The 16,614-nt window shown below is 48.0% G+C and overlaps 2 protein-coding genes across 2 annotated transcripts in view; one reads left to right on the top strand and one right to left on the bottom strand.

The window, feature by feature from the left end:
- Positions 1-4,489: 4,489 nt before the first annotated feature.
- LOC102444841 (chemerin-like receptor 1) lies at positions 4,490-8,853 on the bottom strand. The gene has a single exon (XM_025186369.3). The coding sequence runs from the start codon at positions 7,746-7,748 to the stop codon at positions 6,663-6,665; it is 1,086 nt and encodes a 361-aa protein (XP_025042154.1). The 5' UTR covers positions 7,749-8,853; the 3' UTR covers positions 4,490-6,662.
- A 1,871-nt stretch (positions 8,854-10,724) lies between these two features.
- The window catches only part of SHMT1 (serine hydroxymethyltransferase 1), a 17,826-nt gene continuing 11,936 nt past the window's right edge, over positions 10,725-16,614 (top strand). Inside the window, exons 1-4 of the mRNA XM_006126585.5 lie at positions 10,725-10,884; positions 13,493-13,634; positions 15,968-16,113; positions 16,491-16,606. Of these exons, the coding sequence (XP_006126647.3) occupies positions 13,533-13,634; positions 15,968-16,113; positions 16,491-16,606 (364 nt within the window). The 5' untranslated portion in view covers positions 10,725-10,884; positions 13,493-13,532. The remainder of the gene's footprint in view (positions 10,885-13,492; positions 13,635-15,967; positions 16,114-16,490; positions 16,607-16,614) is intronic.

The following is a 16,614-nucleotide window of genomic DNA, read 5'->3' as shown; positions in this document are numbered from 1 at the left end:
CTCTGAGAGAATCTGACATCAAGGATGCTGAGATTCCTGGAAAAAGTTGCCTGCTGAATTATGTGACCACCTGTGTTCCAGGACTGGGGTATGTGTGTTAATGACACAAGGTACATTTAGAATATATACAGGCATCACTGATTTCTTCTCCACTGGGAAGCCAAACTGCAAGGCCCCAGATATCCGCTGCTACTCAGCAGCGGGGGAACACTGGTGTCAGAATGGGACAAAGGTACCAGAAGAAGGGGAAGCATATAATGCACCGGGGGCAAGAGGGTGATCAGCACCTGTGAACAATCACTGCATAGCATGTGGATATTATCACAGACATGCTGTGCCAAATGAGTGATTTTTCTGAAATGATCTGAAGATGGGGCACCTGGCTGGCATTATGGGGAAGCTTTCTGGAGCATACAGGTGGGCCTGAAAGGAGGCACCAAGTTCAGTGAGGCGAGTTTGAGCAGAGAACAGAGTGATTGGGGGTTAATGAGAGCAAAGAGGTGGATCAAATGGGGATATGAGGCTGATAGGTAGAATTCCAGGATTCTATTTCTGTTTGCTGTGACCTTGGAACATTAAACTTCCATGCCTCAGTTTACCCCTAAGATTTTAGACTGCCATAGGGTTTTCTGTAGTGCCTAACTCTAACATCTAAGTGCCTCAGGGTAATAATACTTAACTTACAGGGGTACTCTGGGGCTTGATTGCCTAACATTTGTACATGGCTTTGAGAGACATTATGTGTATTTTCTTTCTTTCTAGGAACTACTGCATTACAAATAACTAAGACCTCACAGCACCCAGAGCTGAGCAGCAGGGATGTATTATACCTATTTTACAGGTATGGAAACTGAGGCACAGAACTGTTGAGTCCAACATTTTCATACTTGGGCAACAAAGTTAGGCACCTGAATAAGACAGCTGATTTTCAAAGGCATTGGATACCTGCTGCTCCCACTGAAATTAATACAAGCTTAGGCAATTTATTTTAGGTATCCACACTGAGCAGTTTGGCCTAAGTCATTTTCTCTGTGTCACAGAAGGAGCTGGCATCTGGCTTATTAAGACTGCTCTGTGCCACTCGGTGGGACAAAGCTTTTGTGGAGGCCCCCAGTGCCTTGCTCCCTAAATACCCCCTGAAGCCTGCTCACTTTTATGTTGGGGACAGGGTGTGCGCCCAGAAACCTGGAATTGGGGTCTCCTCCTCTGGATTTCTGCCAAACATAATCTGGGTCAAAGAGGAAATGTCAGAGCCAGGATCAGAAGTGTGAAAGATCTGTGAGCCACTCGCCCCTTGGAATTACACTGACTTTGCAAACGTAAGTAAAAAGCAGCGAGGTCAAATGCTGTTCTGAACAACCTTGACATTGCAACTCACCTCTCGGAGTCAGTAAATATCCCTGTAGCTGCATGCTGCTGAACAAACATTGCACTTGTCTGACACAGTTTAATCTGGATAAGTCAGCAATTTCTGGCAAAGGTCAGTTCTCTCTGTACCCAGCCCTGCAAGCACTTATCAGTTTCCTTGCTTTTAAACATGTGAGTATTGTAATCCCCCTGAATCCAGTGGAATCACTCAAGTTAAGCACCTATGTAGGTATTTGAAGGATCAATGACTACATTCATTCTGTTAAATACTGCATGGGCCAAGGGACCCATACTGGCTCCCCTACATGTATATAAGTGACAGCTCTCACTCTATGCAGCCACACAGTGTGTTTGTATTAGGAATGTTAAAATGTGATTATTTAGGTAAACGTGTAACCGCTGAAATGTCAGTAGTTAGACATTTACATGCCGGGGGAGGGGGAGAGGCTGGCTCTGCCCATGCTGCTGCCTCTAATCGAGGCAGCAGTGAGGGGGACAGGCCCCCCACTTCCCATGTTGCTACCTCTGATACAGAGACAGCAGTACAGGGAGGGGATGCGTGTAACCATGAAGGTTAACTGATGAGCCCCGGCTCATCAGTTAACCATTTACACTTTCACATACCTAGGTCATATGTATGCAAAACATGCTGACGAGTAGAGGAAGCAGAGGATTATAATTTATGCTCTTTGTTGGGCTTTTTTCCCCTCACCTGGATGAACAAACTGGCATTGAACACTGAGTTTTCCAAACCTGCTAGGTGGAGGGAAAAGCACCAGATGACAAGTTGTGCAAGGACAGAGAGACGAGAATGACAGCCTCCTGTAACAGCATTTCACTCTGTGCTGAAATGCCATTCCTGGTCTTAGAGGTTTTTTCTTTTAAAAAATAAACCTGGTCAAAGACGGATTGCTCCTACTGAACAAAAAACCAAAATCCCCAATCCCAAGCATCTTACAGTCTGATGATCAAGCAAATACAGCCTAGTGGCATAAGTGGGGTATCATTACTGTGTCACTGTCAACCAACTGGTTTTCAAATGTATCAGAAGCATTGAGATCAGGTCATAAGCAAGGGCTTCAGTCTTGCACTTGGAGCCAATGTGCAGATCCCTGAGCCCCCATTGGAGCCCCCAGTAACTGTTCAGTGAGTTTTGCCCCTAGTTTCCAGATTCCGGAGGACTAAGCCATTTTGGCTAGCTGTCCCGTTGCCAAAGATGAACTTGCACAGTCGGTTGTGCTCACAGAATATTTTCCTATGAGTCTTTTACCACATGGTGACACGGCTGTCATTAGATCCACAGGCTATGTGTTTTAAAATGGTTTTATTGATTTTCACATTCATTACATGAAGTACAAACTATCAGATCTCAGATAGTTGAGAGACAATAAAATGTCTAACATTGAAAGCTGCTTTCAGAAAAAAAAAGTGTATTTTGTATGAAATCTGAGCTTTTAGACCAGGGGTGGGCAGGTACTAGACCATGGGCCGGATCCGGTCCACAAGGGTTAGCTCCTGTTGGGCTCCCACCGCTATATTTACTTGCACGGCTACAGGTAGCGGCAATCGCAGCTCCCATTGGCCAGGGATCGCTGTTGCCAGCAATGGGAGCTGTGGGAAGCAGTATCCTGGTCCGGGCCACTTCCTGCCACTCCCATTGGTTGGAAATGGCAATCCCTGGCCAACAGGAGCTGTGATTGCCACTACCTGTGGCCGTGCAGGTAAATTCAGCAGCGGTGGCCCACCAGAGCTAACCCTGGCAAACCACTGCCATGTTATTGCCCTCCCCTATTTTAGACCATGTTCCAGTATACTGGCAGGGGGAAATTATAGGCTACGTCTACACTGCAGCCTTTTGTTGGCAGAGACAATGCAAATGAAATGCTCATTAGCATTTGTCGCGCTGTCATTTGCATATTCTCTGCCAATGCTTTTTGTGGAAGAGGATTTTGCACAAAAACAAGCAGTGTAGGCATAAGGGATCTTATGCAAAAGGGCGGGGTTGCGCAAAACGGCCCCGTTTACACTGCTTGCTTTTGCGCAAAAAACTCTTCCGCAAAAAGCATTGGCAGAGAATATGCAAATGACAGTGGGACAAATGCTAACGAGCGTTTCATTTGCATTGTCTCTGCCAACATAGCCATAGAGTTTTACTACCTGGAATCCTGATCCTGCAAAAACACACCACATTACTCACATGAGTAGTTCTGTTAACTCAAAAGGATTATTCATGGGAGTAAAGTTATGCTGTAATTACACCCATTGAAGACAGGAGAAGCCTCTCTGCTGACTTCCATATTTTGGGTCATGCCCACACACAATAGCATCAATGAAGATAAGGAGACAATGTGAAGAGGGTCAATAAACTTTGTGGAGCCTACAACTTCCAGTCACCTTTTTGCTGAACAGGTTGTTTTCTCTGAAGCCTCCAGGTCACTAGGACCAGTGCACTAGAAAATAATACATGACCTGAAACAGAATCTTCACATTAATGGTTCTAACTTTTTTGTAATCATTCAGGACATAACAGAAAAGCTTCCTTCTTTTTTCTCTGGATTTGAGAGAGAGAGAACATACACATGTATATATAGGAGCAGCAATACACCATGTTGCCATTTAGTGGTGCCCAAGCATTTTTGGATCTCTGCAGCAGTTTGTAGCAAACCAGGTAACGGCTAAAATACATACCTGACCAGACAGAAATGAAATTAATGAGGCTACACAGCTGTAAATATAAATGGGGTTTTGCCTTGGATATGTTACACCAGAATTCACAAGGTGACCCCTGAGGCTACACTGGATAGAAGACATTCGTCAAATGAGTCACCATGGAGAAGTCTGAGGGGTAGTCCTATTAGTCTGTAACTTTAAAAACAATGAGTAGTCCCGTGGCACCTTAGAGATTAACAAAAATAGCATCATGAGCTTTCGGGGGCAACACCCGCTTGAAGTAAGTTAGGCAGGTGCTGGGAGACCTGACAGTGGATCAACAAAGTAATTGAGTATGCAAGTGGTTGGCTCTGTTTTGGGATCCGTACTGTTCAATATCTTCATCAATGATGTAGATATTGGGATAGAGAGTACGCTTATTAAGTTTGCAGATGATACCAAACTGGGTGGGGTTGCAACTTCTTTGGAGGATAGGGACATAATTCAAAATGACCTTAGCAAGTTAGAGAAATGGTCAGAGGTAAACAGGATGAGGTTTAATAAAGAGAAATGCAAAGTGCTCCACTTAGGAAGGAACAATCAGTTCCATACATACAAGATGGGAAGCGACTGTCTAGGAAGAAGCATGGCGGAAAGGGATCTAGGGGTCATAGTGGACCACAAGTTGAATATGAGTCAACAGTGTGATGCTGTTGCAAAAAAAGCAAATATGAGTCTAGGTTGTATCAACAGGTGTGTTGTAAGCAAAACTCGTGAAGTCATTCTGCCGCTCTACTCTGCACTAGTTAGGCCTCAGCTGGAGTACTGTGTCCAGTTCTGGGCGCCACATTTCAAGAAAGATGTGGAGAAATTGGAATGGGTACAGAGAAGAGCGACAAGAATGATTAAAGGTTTAGAGAACATGACTTATGAAGCCAGGCTTCATGAACTGGGCTTGTTTAGTTTGGAAAAAAGAAGATTAAGGGGGGGACATGATAGCGGTTTTCAAATATCTAAAAGGGTGTCACAACGAGGAAGGAGAAAATTTGTTCCTCTTGGTTACTGAGGACAGGACAAGGAGTAATGGGCTTAAAGTGCAGCAGGGGAGGTTTAGATTGGACATTAGGAAAAAATTCCTAACTGTCAGGGTGGTCAAATATTGGAATAAATTGCCAAGGGAGGTGGTGGAATCTCCCTCTCTGGAGATATTTAAGAACAGGTTAGATAGACATCTGTCAGGGATGGTGTAGACGGAGCTTGGTCCTGCCTTGAGGGCGGGGGGCTGGACTCGATGACCTCTCGAGGTCCCTTCCAGTCCTATTATTCTATGATTCTATGATTCAGTCCTGAATATTTATGCAGAGGGTGAACAATGATTAACTGAATAGCATAGTGGTCCCCAGCACGGTGCCTGCGGGCGCCATGGCGCCCGCGGAGGCATTTGTGTGTGCCCGCCAAGTGCTCAGGGCTAGCCTGGCCCTGAGCACGTGGCGCATACATGGTGCTGGAGCCGGCACCGGGCGCATGGCGCATGGTGAGCGCTGGTCCCTGGAGCGCCGCAGATTGGCCACCCGCGCTCTGGACATGTGGCACTTGGGGGGGGCGCCAGCCCCGGGCGTGTGGCACATGGGGGGGGGGGTGCCAGCCCCAGGCACGCGGCGCTTGGGGGAGGGGCGCTGGCCCCGGGCATGGCCCTTGCGGGGGGCCGCCGGCTATGGGGGGCCCCGCCCCTGGGCGTGCAAGTGTCCCCGCCTTCTGGCGCCCGGCGGGCGAACGGCCATGCCCCCTGGTGCCTGGCAACCTTAAATGGTTGGGGACCACTGGAATAGTGGTAAGGTTTGACTGCAGATAAAGGAAACCTGAAATGGTATCTTAATCTTTTAATCATGGATATTGTGGAACATATTTTGCTAAGCATATATTGGATTTTTTTCAAAGGGAATGCTGCTGCAGGTAATCAGTGAAGGCAGGGCAATAAAAGAGACAAGCTTTATCTATAAATAACGGGCCAGGTGCAGGCTGACTGAGTATAACATGGCAGGCATTAAATTCTCTGGACCACATTCAGTGCTTATGTTTCCAGTTAAAAATGAGCAGAAGTGGCAAAAACAGTAACTCGCGCTGTAACAGTAACTTGCACACGCTCTGTAGGTGTGTCAAAATAAGTGTGACTTACACACTGAAGAAAATGAAAAAGGGGGAAATAGTAGGAAAAGCAACCAATAGGAGAGTGTAAGGCAGGGGTGAGCAACAGAGCCTCCGGGGGCCAGCTGCAGCCTGTCAACCATCCTGGCCCTGCCCCTTCCAGGGCAGTCTGGGGCAACTTCAGAAATTTGTAAAGTGGCCCCCTTTCTAAAATTATTGCCCACCCCTGGTGGAAAGTGTCCATGGCAGTGGGTTGCCACTTTGTCAGTTGCTTTTCATGCTCCATCCAGCTGTTTCACCTCTTTGGTGTGTAAATCCCCCTAGGTTTTGCACTTCCAGACTGCAGCAAGCCATGCTTCTTTGCTATCCAGAGATCATTTCTGCTTTCAGTGACACAAACACAACTCTGATTGAAATCCATTGGAACTGCATTGGTGAGGCAAAGGACAGAGCTCGGTCTCCTGTAATTTACCACTAAAATTTGGGTCATTAGCTACTGATTAAAGCCCTGGAACTTCTACTTCAGAAGTGGCTCTGGATTTTCTCTTGCTGGCCAGAGAGGTCAAGATAGAGTCCTCACTGAAGGCCCCCTCAAAGGCTGAGAGGATGGACTGTCGGAACTTCTCCTTGAAGTCCTGCCCCATAAAGACATAGAGGATGGGGTTGATACAGCTATTGAAGAAAGCAAGACTGGAAACCAAGGGGATCCCTATGTAAAGGGCCATTTTCAGCTCCTGGTTGGAAGAGATTTTAGATATTTCTAGCAAGCAGAAGACATGGTATGGGAAATAACAAAGGAAGAATGACACGGTGACTGCAACAAGAATCCTGAAAGGCTTAGTCGACTTGGCTAGATGGTTCCTTTTCATCCTGACACCAATGATGCTGTAGCAGATGAGGATCACAGTGAAGGGAATGAGAAACCCACATACAAATCTGGTTATGATCATAGTTTTGTGCCTCATTCTCCACAGCTGACGGGATGCCTCAGCTTTATAGTTGTCAGACAGGGCAAAGTTATTGTAACAGCTGGTGACGTTTTTTGAATTAGTAGCCGTGTCTCGAAAAACGAGATATGGAAAGCTGATGGCGAAGGCTAGAAGCCAAGTGACCAGGGCAATGTTGGAAGCCAACTTGGGTGTCCGGTGGTTATGAGACCACACAGGACAGATCACTGAAATGCACCGGTCTATGCTGATCACTGTTAGGAGGAAGACGCTAGCAAACATGTTGAGGAAGGCAATAGTGCTGTTCAGTTTGCACAGGACCTTCCCAAATGGCCAGTGAAAGCCCAGGGCTGTGTACGTGATGCTGAAGGGCAGGAAAAAAGTGAAGATGAAATCAGCAACAGCCAGGTTTAGAAACCACACGGCATTTACAGTTTTCTTCATCTTGAAGCCAGCGATCCAAATGACAAGACCATTACCCGTCACCCCCAGCAGACATGCAATGCTGTAGACCACCATGGAAAGGACATGAATGCTCTTTTGGAGGCCAGAGAAGTAATTGGATGCAGTGGAGTTTTCAGGCTGAGTGGTGAAGCTGGTTGAGAACAGCGAAGAGGAGGAGACGTTCTCCATCACCATCTGTGATCTGGGCTCCTGAAACTATAGAAACACACTTCTGCTATTATTTGCATCACTAGCAGTTCCTAAGCAGTCAGTTTGAGGTGAGAATCTTTGCCAACAACAGTGCCCCAAAAATCCATAAGACCATGAATCTGGGGAGTATCCGACCCTTAGTACTGACAGTGCTCCTCTAGAGCTTTTCATCTGAGGCTTACGACAACACTTACAAAGGTAGACCTACATGACTGATAGGAAGAGTGAGGCAGAAGGCATTTAAGTACCTTAGCCAAGATCCCAGCAAGACAGTGCCACAACTAGGAGTAGAGTTGTGTATGAATATCAGAGGGCTGACTCTGGTCCTAAGAGAGCCCTGTATCTGGTGCCTGACTTTATATAGCAGTTAAAATAAGATGTTCAAGCTTAAGTTCAACAGCCACTGCAGTGCCTCAGAGCCCCACTATTCTAAATGGAAACTTTGAAATCCATCCAGACAAATGTAAGGAAACATTTGATGCAAAGACTCTAAAATGCCTAGAAAGCACTATTCCCAATTCCCAGGGAGAATCGCATCGGGACGCTTTTCTCCTCTAACAGTAAAAAGGAAGAAAGAATCTTTTGCATATGGCTATTTCCCTCCAAGAAGCAGCACATTTCTATGTAAGGGTTATGGGTGGGCAACGCTCCAGTTAGGAGGTGATGGTACTGAACTGGTCCTGAAGACCCTAGAGATTTAGGCTCTGTGTTGACACTGGGCACAGAAGCTACCCTTTCAGTACGGCCAAATGGAGGATGGGCACATGGTGTTGTCACTGCTTTTAAGAGACAAGGGTGAAGTCTGGGTCCCCTAGAAATCAGTGGATGTTTTGCCACCAATTTCAGTGGATCCTACTCAGGATCCTAACCCATGAAAAAACTACCCAGAAAATTAATCAGTCAGGGGCAAGCTAGCAAAGAAACCCTCTCTTGCCAGCAGATGTCTGCCCACGCCTCCCCTGATATGTTCTGAATGGCCCTTCATCTTGCTAGAGAGGCTGGCAGGACGAGACTTACAAGCACTGACTGGTACCTTATTCTAGCCTTCAGTGATCCCATTACCTGGTGCTTTATAATTGATTCTGTTTCAACAAGGTGCCTTTTATGATATATCTTTCAGTTCAAAGTGTACTAATTTATTATCTAGTATGACAGATTTTCTCCCATTTATAAGCAAATCCCCCTTTGAAGTCATAGCCACTTTTGTCACTGCCTCCCAACCCCCATTTAATTCCTGAATTTAAACTTAGATTCATATGGGTAGCACTCACCACTGCCTTATGCCTTTCAGTGCGTCTCTGCTCTCAGCTTCTGGGCAGCTACAGTGCAGTCGTTGGGTTTACTGTCAAAAAGCTTTTGAGACAGTGACTGTCTCTGAGCGTGATTCAGGTTTGCTTGTTTGATCTTTCCATGGCCTGAGTTCCTGGGGAATTTATTGGGTATCATTTATTCCGATGTCTTGTTCCTCAATTTACAGCGAGTAGAATTTAACCCGTTGCATCTCTGCCCCGTATCCTGTCCGAAGCAGTCATTTTGGCTAGCAGGATGAAAGAAGTCTCAACGATGCAGCTGTGGAAATGTGCCAAGTGCCCCAGCTTCATCCCGAATGGAAGCTGCAATGCTGGGCACATGCAGCTCAATTCACTCTTGTACTGGGATCAGAGTCACAGCGAATTCCCCAAGTGGATCACAAAGGGACAGATGCCTCCAGAGATCACCTGAGGTGGGTAGCCCAGAATGAGGGTTCACATTGTATTTGGGGGTTGATCTTCAGTGTCTACTTAGAGTGCATCTACATTGCACCCTTAGCTTGAAATAAGATACGCAATTTGTGCTATGCAAATTGTGTATCTTATTTCGATTCTCTTTCAAAATAAGCTATTTCGAAATTTGTTGCGTCTACACAGCGCCAAATTTTGAAATAACGCTATATCAAGACATCCCTTATCCCGTTTACAAGGATGCCGAAATAGTGGGTCTGCTATATTTTGCAATAGCAGAAGTGTTCAAAAGACTCAGGGTAGCTATTTTGGGATATTTGGGTATCCCGAAATAGACTTGCAGTGTAGATGTGTCCTTAGCATCAGTGTCTATTCATGACCAGAGGTAAGACTACCCAATAGTGCTGAGCTTCCTGTCTCTCAGCATCAGGGGCAGTTTTTCCTCCTGACTTTTTAATGATTATTGAAAACAGGAGGGAGCCTGCTCTTACTGCTTTCAGTACGTGTCTCCGATCTCACCTCTCCTCTCCTCTGCCAGGCGAGATGATATGCATGAGATGATATGCATGACACACAGGCAGCGGCAGAAGCCGCTTTTCTAGGATTCATTAATTAAAAATCACATCGTTAATGTTGCATGACGGCTGCCCTCTTGGCTTACACACTGGGGACTGAACTAGCTATAAAGCAGGTGTAACTGCAGCTTGAACTAAAGAACAACGATTGTATGTGGGAGTGCCAATACTAGCCCATTAGAGCCCTAAGCAGGAATACCCATCCCCTCACATGCTAATAATAAATAGGGGGAACCCCTTGAGCTGCGTGGGGACTAAGCAATTGCTTAGCCCGTTTTTGCTAGAGCCACGACTCCTTGCATCTGTGTATTGGCACAGATGGGGGGGGGGCACTGTAAAACACACTCCCCAGTGGCTCCCAGTTGCATTAAGGCAGGTGCCTACTGGAGGGTGGGGCCGAGGAGAGATGCACGGTGAGGACCCGGCTGGTAAAGGGCTCTGGACTCTAGCCAGGCTCCCAGAGGGACAGGGCTCCCCATTCTCCAGCCCGCTCCCAGGGGCGGATTTACCCCCCGCTGTCTGCTGGGGTCGCTCTCCGCATGCTGAGAGCTGACGGGGCCCCGCGGGGGGTTCATTCTCCGCCGCTGGGCACCGGGCCCATCGCCACCCAACACGTGGCCCGGGCCAGGGGCACCTGGCAACCACGCACGTGCTGCTCTGGGGAAAGCTGGGCCCGTGCGAGGGGAGGAGGCGGCCGGGCCGGATGGAGCGATTGGCTGGGAGCGCGGGGAGGGAGGGTCTGAACGCTCCAGCGCGGGGGCCTGGGGCGGCTCTAGCCGCCAGTGTGTTCGGAGCTGCCGCCGTCTCTGGCGCGTGGGGAGCCTGGTGAGTGCAGGGCGCGCGGGGACCCTCGGTCCCTTCCAGAGCTGGGGCTGCGGGGCTAGGCTGGCGTCCTAGGGAATCCCTGGGTCAGCTGCAGGGGGACCCGGGTAAATCTGTGCTGGGGGCAGCGTCCGCCAGCATTGGCGCCAGGTGCACGTGGGGCTCGGGTCGCTGGCTCTCTCTCCCCTTTACCTGAGCCGTATGGGCTTTATTTGGGCTGGGCTGGGCTTTAGCAGCAGCTGCCTCTGCTTTTTCCATTGGCCGCCTGGGGGGAAGCAACAGGAAGTTGGCGCCAGGGTCTTCTATTTCGGGACTCCCCAGGATCAGAGAGTGCCTGTCCGGCTCTCTTATGCCCCCAGCAGCACCTCGCTGGCTGGCGTGGCAGAACTGCAGTTGGAAGTATTGTCACAGCGGCAGGGGCAAAATCACTGTTGAGAGGGGAAGTGATTCCCTCCCTCTTCTGCAGCAGGACACAAAGATTAGGGGTTGTTTTAAAGAACGGGGCTTGGAAAGGGAGTTTCAAGTGCAGGCTAAATGTTCTCTTAAGTCACAACAGCTGAAGGTAGCTCAGGTTTTGGCAGTGGGAGGGAAAGGTTTCTGCACGCTCCTGTTCAAAGCAGGCTTTTCTCCGAGGCCTATTGCAGATGCGTAGGAACATCGTAATTGTTTTACTGGTTGTGCTGTTTCCACCTAACATGTAGAAGGCAGATCATAGCTAAAGGGCACAAGGTGAATGACACAGTGCTATTAAAGTATAAGGTGTCTACCATATGTGAGATTCACCAGTTCTTGTCAGGTGGGTCTGAGATGATCCTTTGATCAGGGACTGTATCTTTCATTTCTTGTACAGCGCTGAATAAAGTGAAAGTATTTAAGGGACAGCACGGTCCAGTGGTTGGGGCTTTGGCCTGGAAGTGAGGGACACGATTCCATACACTGGGTTCCATTTCTGTCGCTTGCTCTTTGTGACTTGTGGCAGTTTGCCTTGCTTTCCCCATTGATGATTTGGTGAGAACAGTATGTGTCCACCCCATCTTGTGTAAAGCGCTTTGGGATATACAGTGAAGAATGCTATAGAAGAGCTTATTACTTATTAACGAATGAAGATGCTCTGGTCTGGCAGGAGCTGGGTTATCAGCCTGGCTGGTTGCCATGGCAAATCCTACTTTTCCAACCTAAGCAACATTTGATTCTCTCTGACTCCATTTTTGCAATTCCACTTTTCTGAGGTGCAGAATTTACAGTGCTACCAAGAGACAGCAAATCCATGGGGGATGAAAATAAATGTAGAATTGCAAGGTCTAACCAGCTGCCTTTTGCCAAGCCAGGCAAACAAACAGCTAAAGTCCCTTTGGAAATCTGCTTGGCACTGGTAAATAAAATGTGATTGCCTAATTAGCTGTATATGGCCGTTCGCTAGCCTTGAGGAGTTAATGTTTAAAAGCGCTTTTTGTTTCTGACTAGGATAGAGGCTGTTCTGTCCCTTAATGACTCTGAAAGTTTATGCTTCTTAGCTTTTGATCTCCACAGAAGGCACGTGGATGGACTTTGATCAGTGGATGCGTAGCTTTTTGGATAGTATTGGTCAGACCTGATTGTCACATTTCCTGTAAATATGAAGCTTGGCATGGATCTAGTGTACTGTAGCATACTCTGGGACTTCAACCTGCTCTGCAACCTTTATTTGTATTGAACAGTGCCTTGCTTATATGAGAGAGTATGTGGTCTTAACTAGGACCACTCCTGGGTGCAAGATGCTACTTGTAAATAAGGGCGCTGAAGACATTTATCAGACATTGATCTGAATTTAATATCTCTTGTATGTTTCAAGCACCGTCCCTTTAGGTAGAGCAGCAATTTAAAAAAAAAATCATGATTCTGTCCAAATATGAGTTTACCAACTAACATTTCTAGAACTATGAGTTTGGAGGAAAAATAATGTTTTTCCCTCTTTGCTGTGACTTTGTCCACACACAGAGTGCTGGTAAATGCAGTTTCGCTATTTCCGCTGCATAATCAGATTGACGGGTTCCCCTCTTGCATGGGTGGATCTGTCACACAGCAATAAGGAAAGAAAAACAGCTAAAATAACAAAGTGATTGTAGAACCACAATAATTGGCAGGGGCAGGTATAGTCCTGAAATGACACACTTTAGAAAAAACCGGACTAGATTTTAAATGGCATTTAAGAATTGTAGGGTTTTCATTATAAAGTTAATGCAGAGTGTAATATCTGCATCTGATGAAGTGGGTTTTTGTCCTTGAAAGCTTATGCCCAAATAAATCTATTAGTCTTTGCGGTGCCACTGGACTCCTTATTGGTTTTGCAGCTACAGACTATCAAGGTTACTTTTCTGATACATTACAAGGTTGGGTCAAACCCCATTGAAATCAGTTCTTTCCATGGATATGGAACAGGCCCTGGGGCTTATATATTATACAGTCAGCACTTGACTCACTGCAGGCTGCTAAGTGGAATGTCGGATCACAGGCTGGGAAGGAATCTATTTCAAAACAAAACAGGAATGCTACAGAGGTTTGCCTCCGCTGGCTGGCTGTTTTTAACTCTGCTGTTGTGCTCTACAAAGTGTCCCGTGCCGTTTGTTTTCAGACCACGTTATACCAACCAAGCAACCCACCCCGCCCACAGCATGGCTCACTTACCCAGTATCAATGGAGAGCTTCCCAGCGCTGAACTGTGGACGTCCCATAACAAGATGGTCTTGGAGCCGCTTGATACCAGTGACCCAGAGGTGAGGGCTTTCCCCCATGTTTGTGGTGGGGAGAGGGTTGTGTGTGTTTTGGCAGAGGATCAACCCAAGAAATTGCAGCACAAGCTCTTCATTCACCCTTTCAGCCCCATCCAACCACAAAAATGGAGATTGCCTATCTCCTAGAGCTGGAAGGGACCTTGAAAGTTCATTGAGTCTAGTCCCCTGTCCTCACAGCAGGACCAAGTACCATCCCTGACAAATTTCTGTCCCAACTGGCCTCCACAAGGATTGAACTCACAACCCTGGGTTTAGCAGGCCAATGCACAAACCACTGAGCTATCCATTGCCTCAGGGATGTTGGGGTCACTCAGTCCTGGATTGTCGCTCGCCTCCTTTCTCATTCCCTCTGCCACATGCTGCAATCCCAAGGGGGTGGCAAGGGAGAACACTTGGCAGCTCTCCGCACCAGAGACTGGCAGCATCACCTTTATGGTGTTCCCAGCCCCCGCTGCCATGAAAGTGAATTTACCTCCAAACCGTACACTCCCACGTGGTGGTCTATAGCTGTGCCAGAAAATAGGTCTACTAAGTGTCTCATCCCAGATTTCTCAGGCCCGAGGTCTCTTTCCTGTGTGGGATCTGATATTACAGTATCTACATGGAAATGAGCCAAATCGTGTCCCTGGCATCTTACATGGGGGTTGGAGGGTTGGCAAACTGCAGCTCTCTGGCTGCCCCTGTGTGAGAAGTCATTTAAAAAACAAAGAATTTACTTTATTCGCTTCTTTTCATGCTGAAACGGTGGTCACCAATCCATTGATCACCATCGACTGGTTGATCCTGGAGCCTCTGCAGTCTGCGGGCTACTAAAAGTCCAATGGCGCAGCAGGGCTCAGGCAGGCTGCCTGCTTGCGGTGGCCCTGTGCTGCTCCCAGAAGCAGCCCACACATCTCTGCCCCTCTCTGGCAGGAGGGGTGGCAGTGGCTTATGTGCTGCCCTGTCCCCAGCACTGTCCTCACAGCTTCCATTGGCTGGTTCCCGGACACTGGGAGCCGTGGGGCAGCGCCTTTGAGCACTGGCAGTGCACCGAAACCCACTGCCCCACTCCACCAAAGGGGCATTCGGAGACATGACAGCAGCAGCCAGCCACTTCCAAGAATGGCTATGCTGCTGTCTGGAAGCTGTCTGTGGTAACTGCCTCCCAACCAGAGCCTGCACCTCCTCCTGCACCCAAAGTCCCTCCTACAGTCCATACCCCTCACCCCTTCCTGCACTCCAATTCCCTGCACCAAACTCCCTCCCAGAGACCAGTTTATTCCATCACCTATTTTGTGTATACAGGTCAGAATTGGTTTGTCAGCTGCTGTGTAGCTGCTGTCTTTTTACTAGTACACATACACTGGTGTGTGTGTGTGTGTGTGTGTGTTGCAGTTCTCATCGTATTTTGGTTAAAAAAAAATGGCTCCTCTTCTTTGAAAGGTTGCCGACCCCTGATCTAGCAGAGGGTTACATGGCAGTGAAGCAAATGAGAATAGGTGCTCTATAGACATTACAAATTTAGATCTGTTACGATGTTTGGTTTCTTTCTTCCAGCCAGTTTCCACTGCGGTGGTACCTTGCAAATGTTCCTCCAATGGTTCGCTTTTGGGAAATGTCTTCTACCACGCGGACTAATTGGTCCTTAGGCCTAGCTTATTACCCCTAGCACTGCCCTAGACGGCTCTGCCCCATCCTGAGTATTTACAGCTTTCCAATATTTGTGGATTTTTGTCCCCCCTATGTCTATTCCTTTTGGCCTGGTCTACGCTACAGCAGAAGGTCGAATTAAGATATGCAACTCCAGCTACGTTAATTACGTAGCTGGAGTCGACGTATCTTAAATTGAGTTTCCACGCTGTCCACACAACCGGAGGCTACCGGGAGCAAGCACTCCCATGAGTTTCCTTTACTCTTTGTGCAAGGCAGGAGTTGATGGGGGCACCCACTGAATTCAATTTAGCGTGTCTTCACTAACCCAGCTAAATCGAACCTTGGAAGATCGACCGCGGCAACATTGCTTTTCTGCATAGTGTAGGCATGGCCTTGGTGAAACTCTGTTTAGCTGCCGTGTTTTAGTGCCTCCTGCCTCAGCTCTCTCCTTGCTCTTCTCTGAACGCCCCCCAATTTGTCAGTATCCGTCTGGTAGAACAACACCAGAACTGAGTGTTTCAGGTACAGAACCAGAAGAGAAGGGTTCTTGCCTCCTTTGTTCAGGTCGGGATGTCTCTGTATCTTTCCATTCTACTGGCTGTCGCTATTTGCCTTAGAGAGACTACCTGCCAGCATCCAGTGCTCTGTACGGAGCTGATAAGGATGGGGCTTCTCCCTCCCAGGTGTATGACCTCATCAAGAAAGAGAAGCGGCGTCAGAGGGTTGGGTTGGAGCTGATTGCATCTGAGAATTTTGCCAGCCGAGCGGTTCTGGAGGCTCTAGGCTCCTGCATGAACAATAAATACTCGGAGGGGTACCCGGGACAGAGGTATGGAACGGGGGGTTCACGTCCAAAGGGAGCCCAAGCCCCCCTTTGCTCAGATCATTGTCTGGGAGGGAGCGATTGCTGCTCTGTTATGACTGTCACTGGTTGTAAATTGGTCCTTTCCCAAAGCAGTAGCAGACGCCCCACACTTCACTCCTTTTGCTCCTTGCGACATGAGTCCCACACGGGCCATTGCCCTGTAGCTTCCCCACGTTACTGCTAGGGCCGTCGCTTCCGAGCTTGTGGAGTAACAGGTCAGATCCTGCCCGGGGGGAGGGGGAAAGAGGTGTCCTGTTAGCTCGTACTCTGCCACCGGCATTGGGGATGGAACCATGAGACACCACAGACATGGTGAAACACCTGCTCTTCTCGTCGGTCAGATACTACGGTGGGACGGAGTTTGTGGACGAGCTGGAGCTCCTCTGCCAGAAGAGAGCACTGGAAGTTTACGGGCTGGACCCACAGAAATGGGGGGTCAATGTCCAGCCATACTCAGGTAACAGG

This window comes from Pelodiscus sinensis, chromosome 15 (assembly GCF_052426305.1).
Source record: "Pelodiscus sinensis isolate ZL-2025 chromosome 15, ASM5242630v1, whole genome shotgun sequence".
Lineage (NCBI taxonomy): Eukaryota > Metazoa > Chordata > Testudines > Trionychidae > Pelodiscus > Pelodiscus sinensis.
Note: the sequence above shows the minus strand (reverse complement) of the source record. Positions and strands in the feature narration are given on the sequence as shown.

Bases quoted from the DNA above. Each gene is read 5' to 3' on its own strand.
- LOC102444841 (XM_025186369.3), bottom strand. From the start codon at position 7,748: ATGGTGATGGAGAACGTCTCCTCCTCTTCGCTGTTCTCAACCAGCTTC.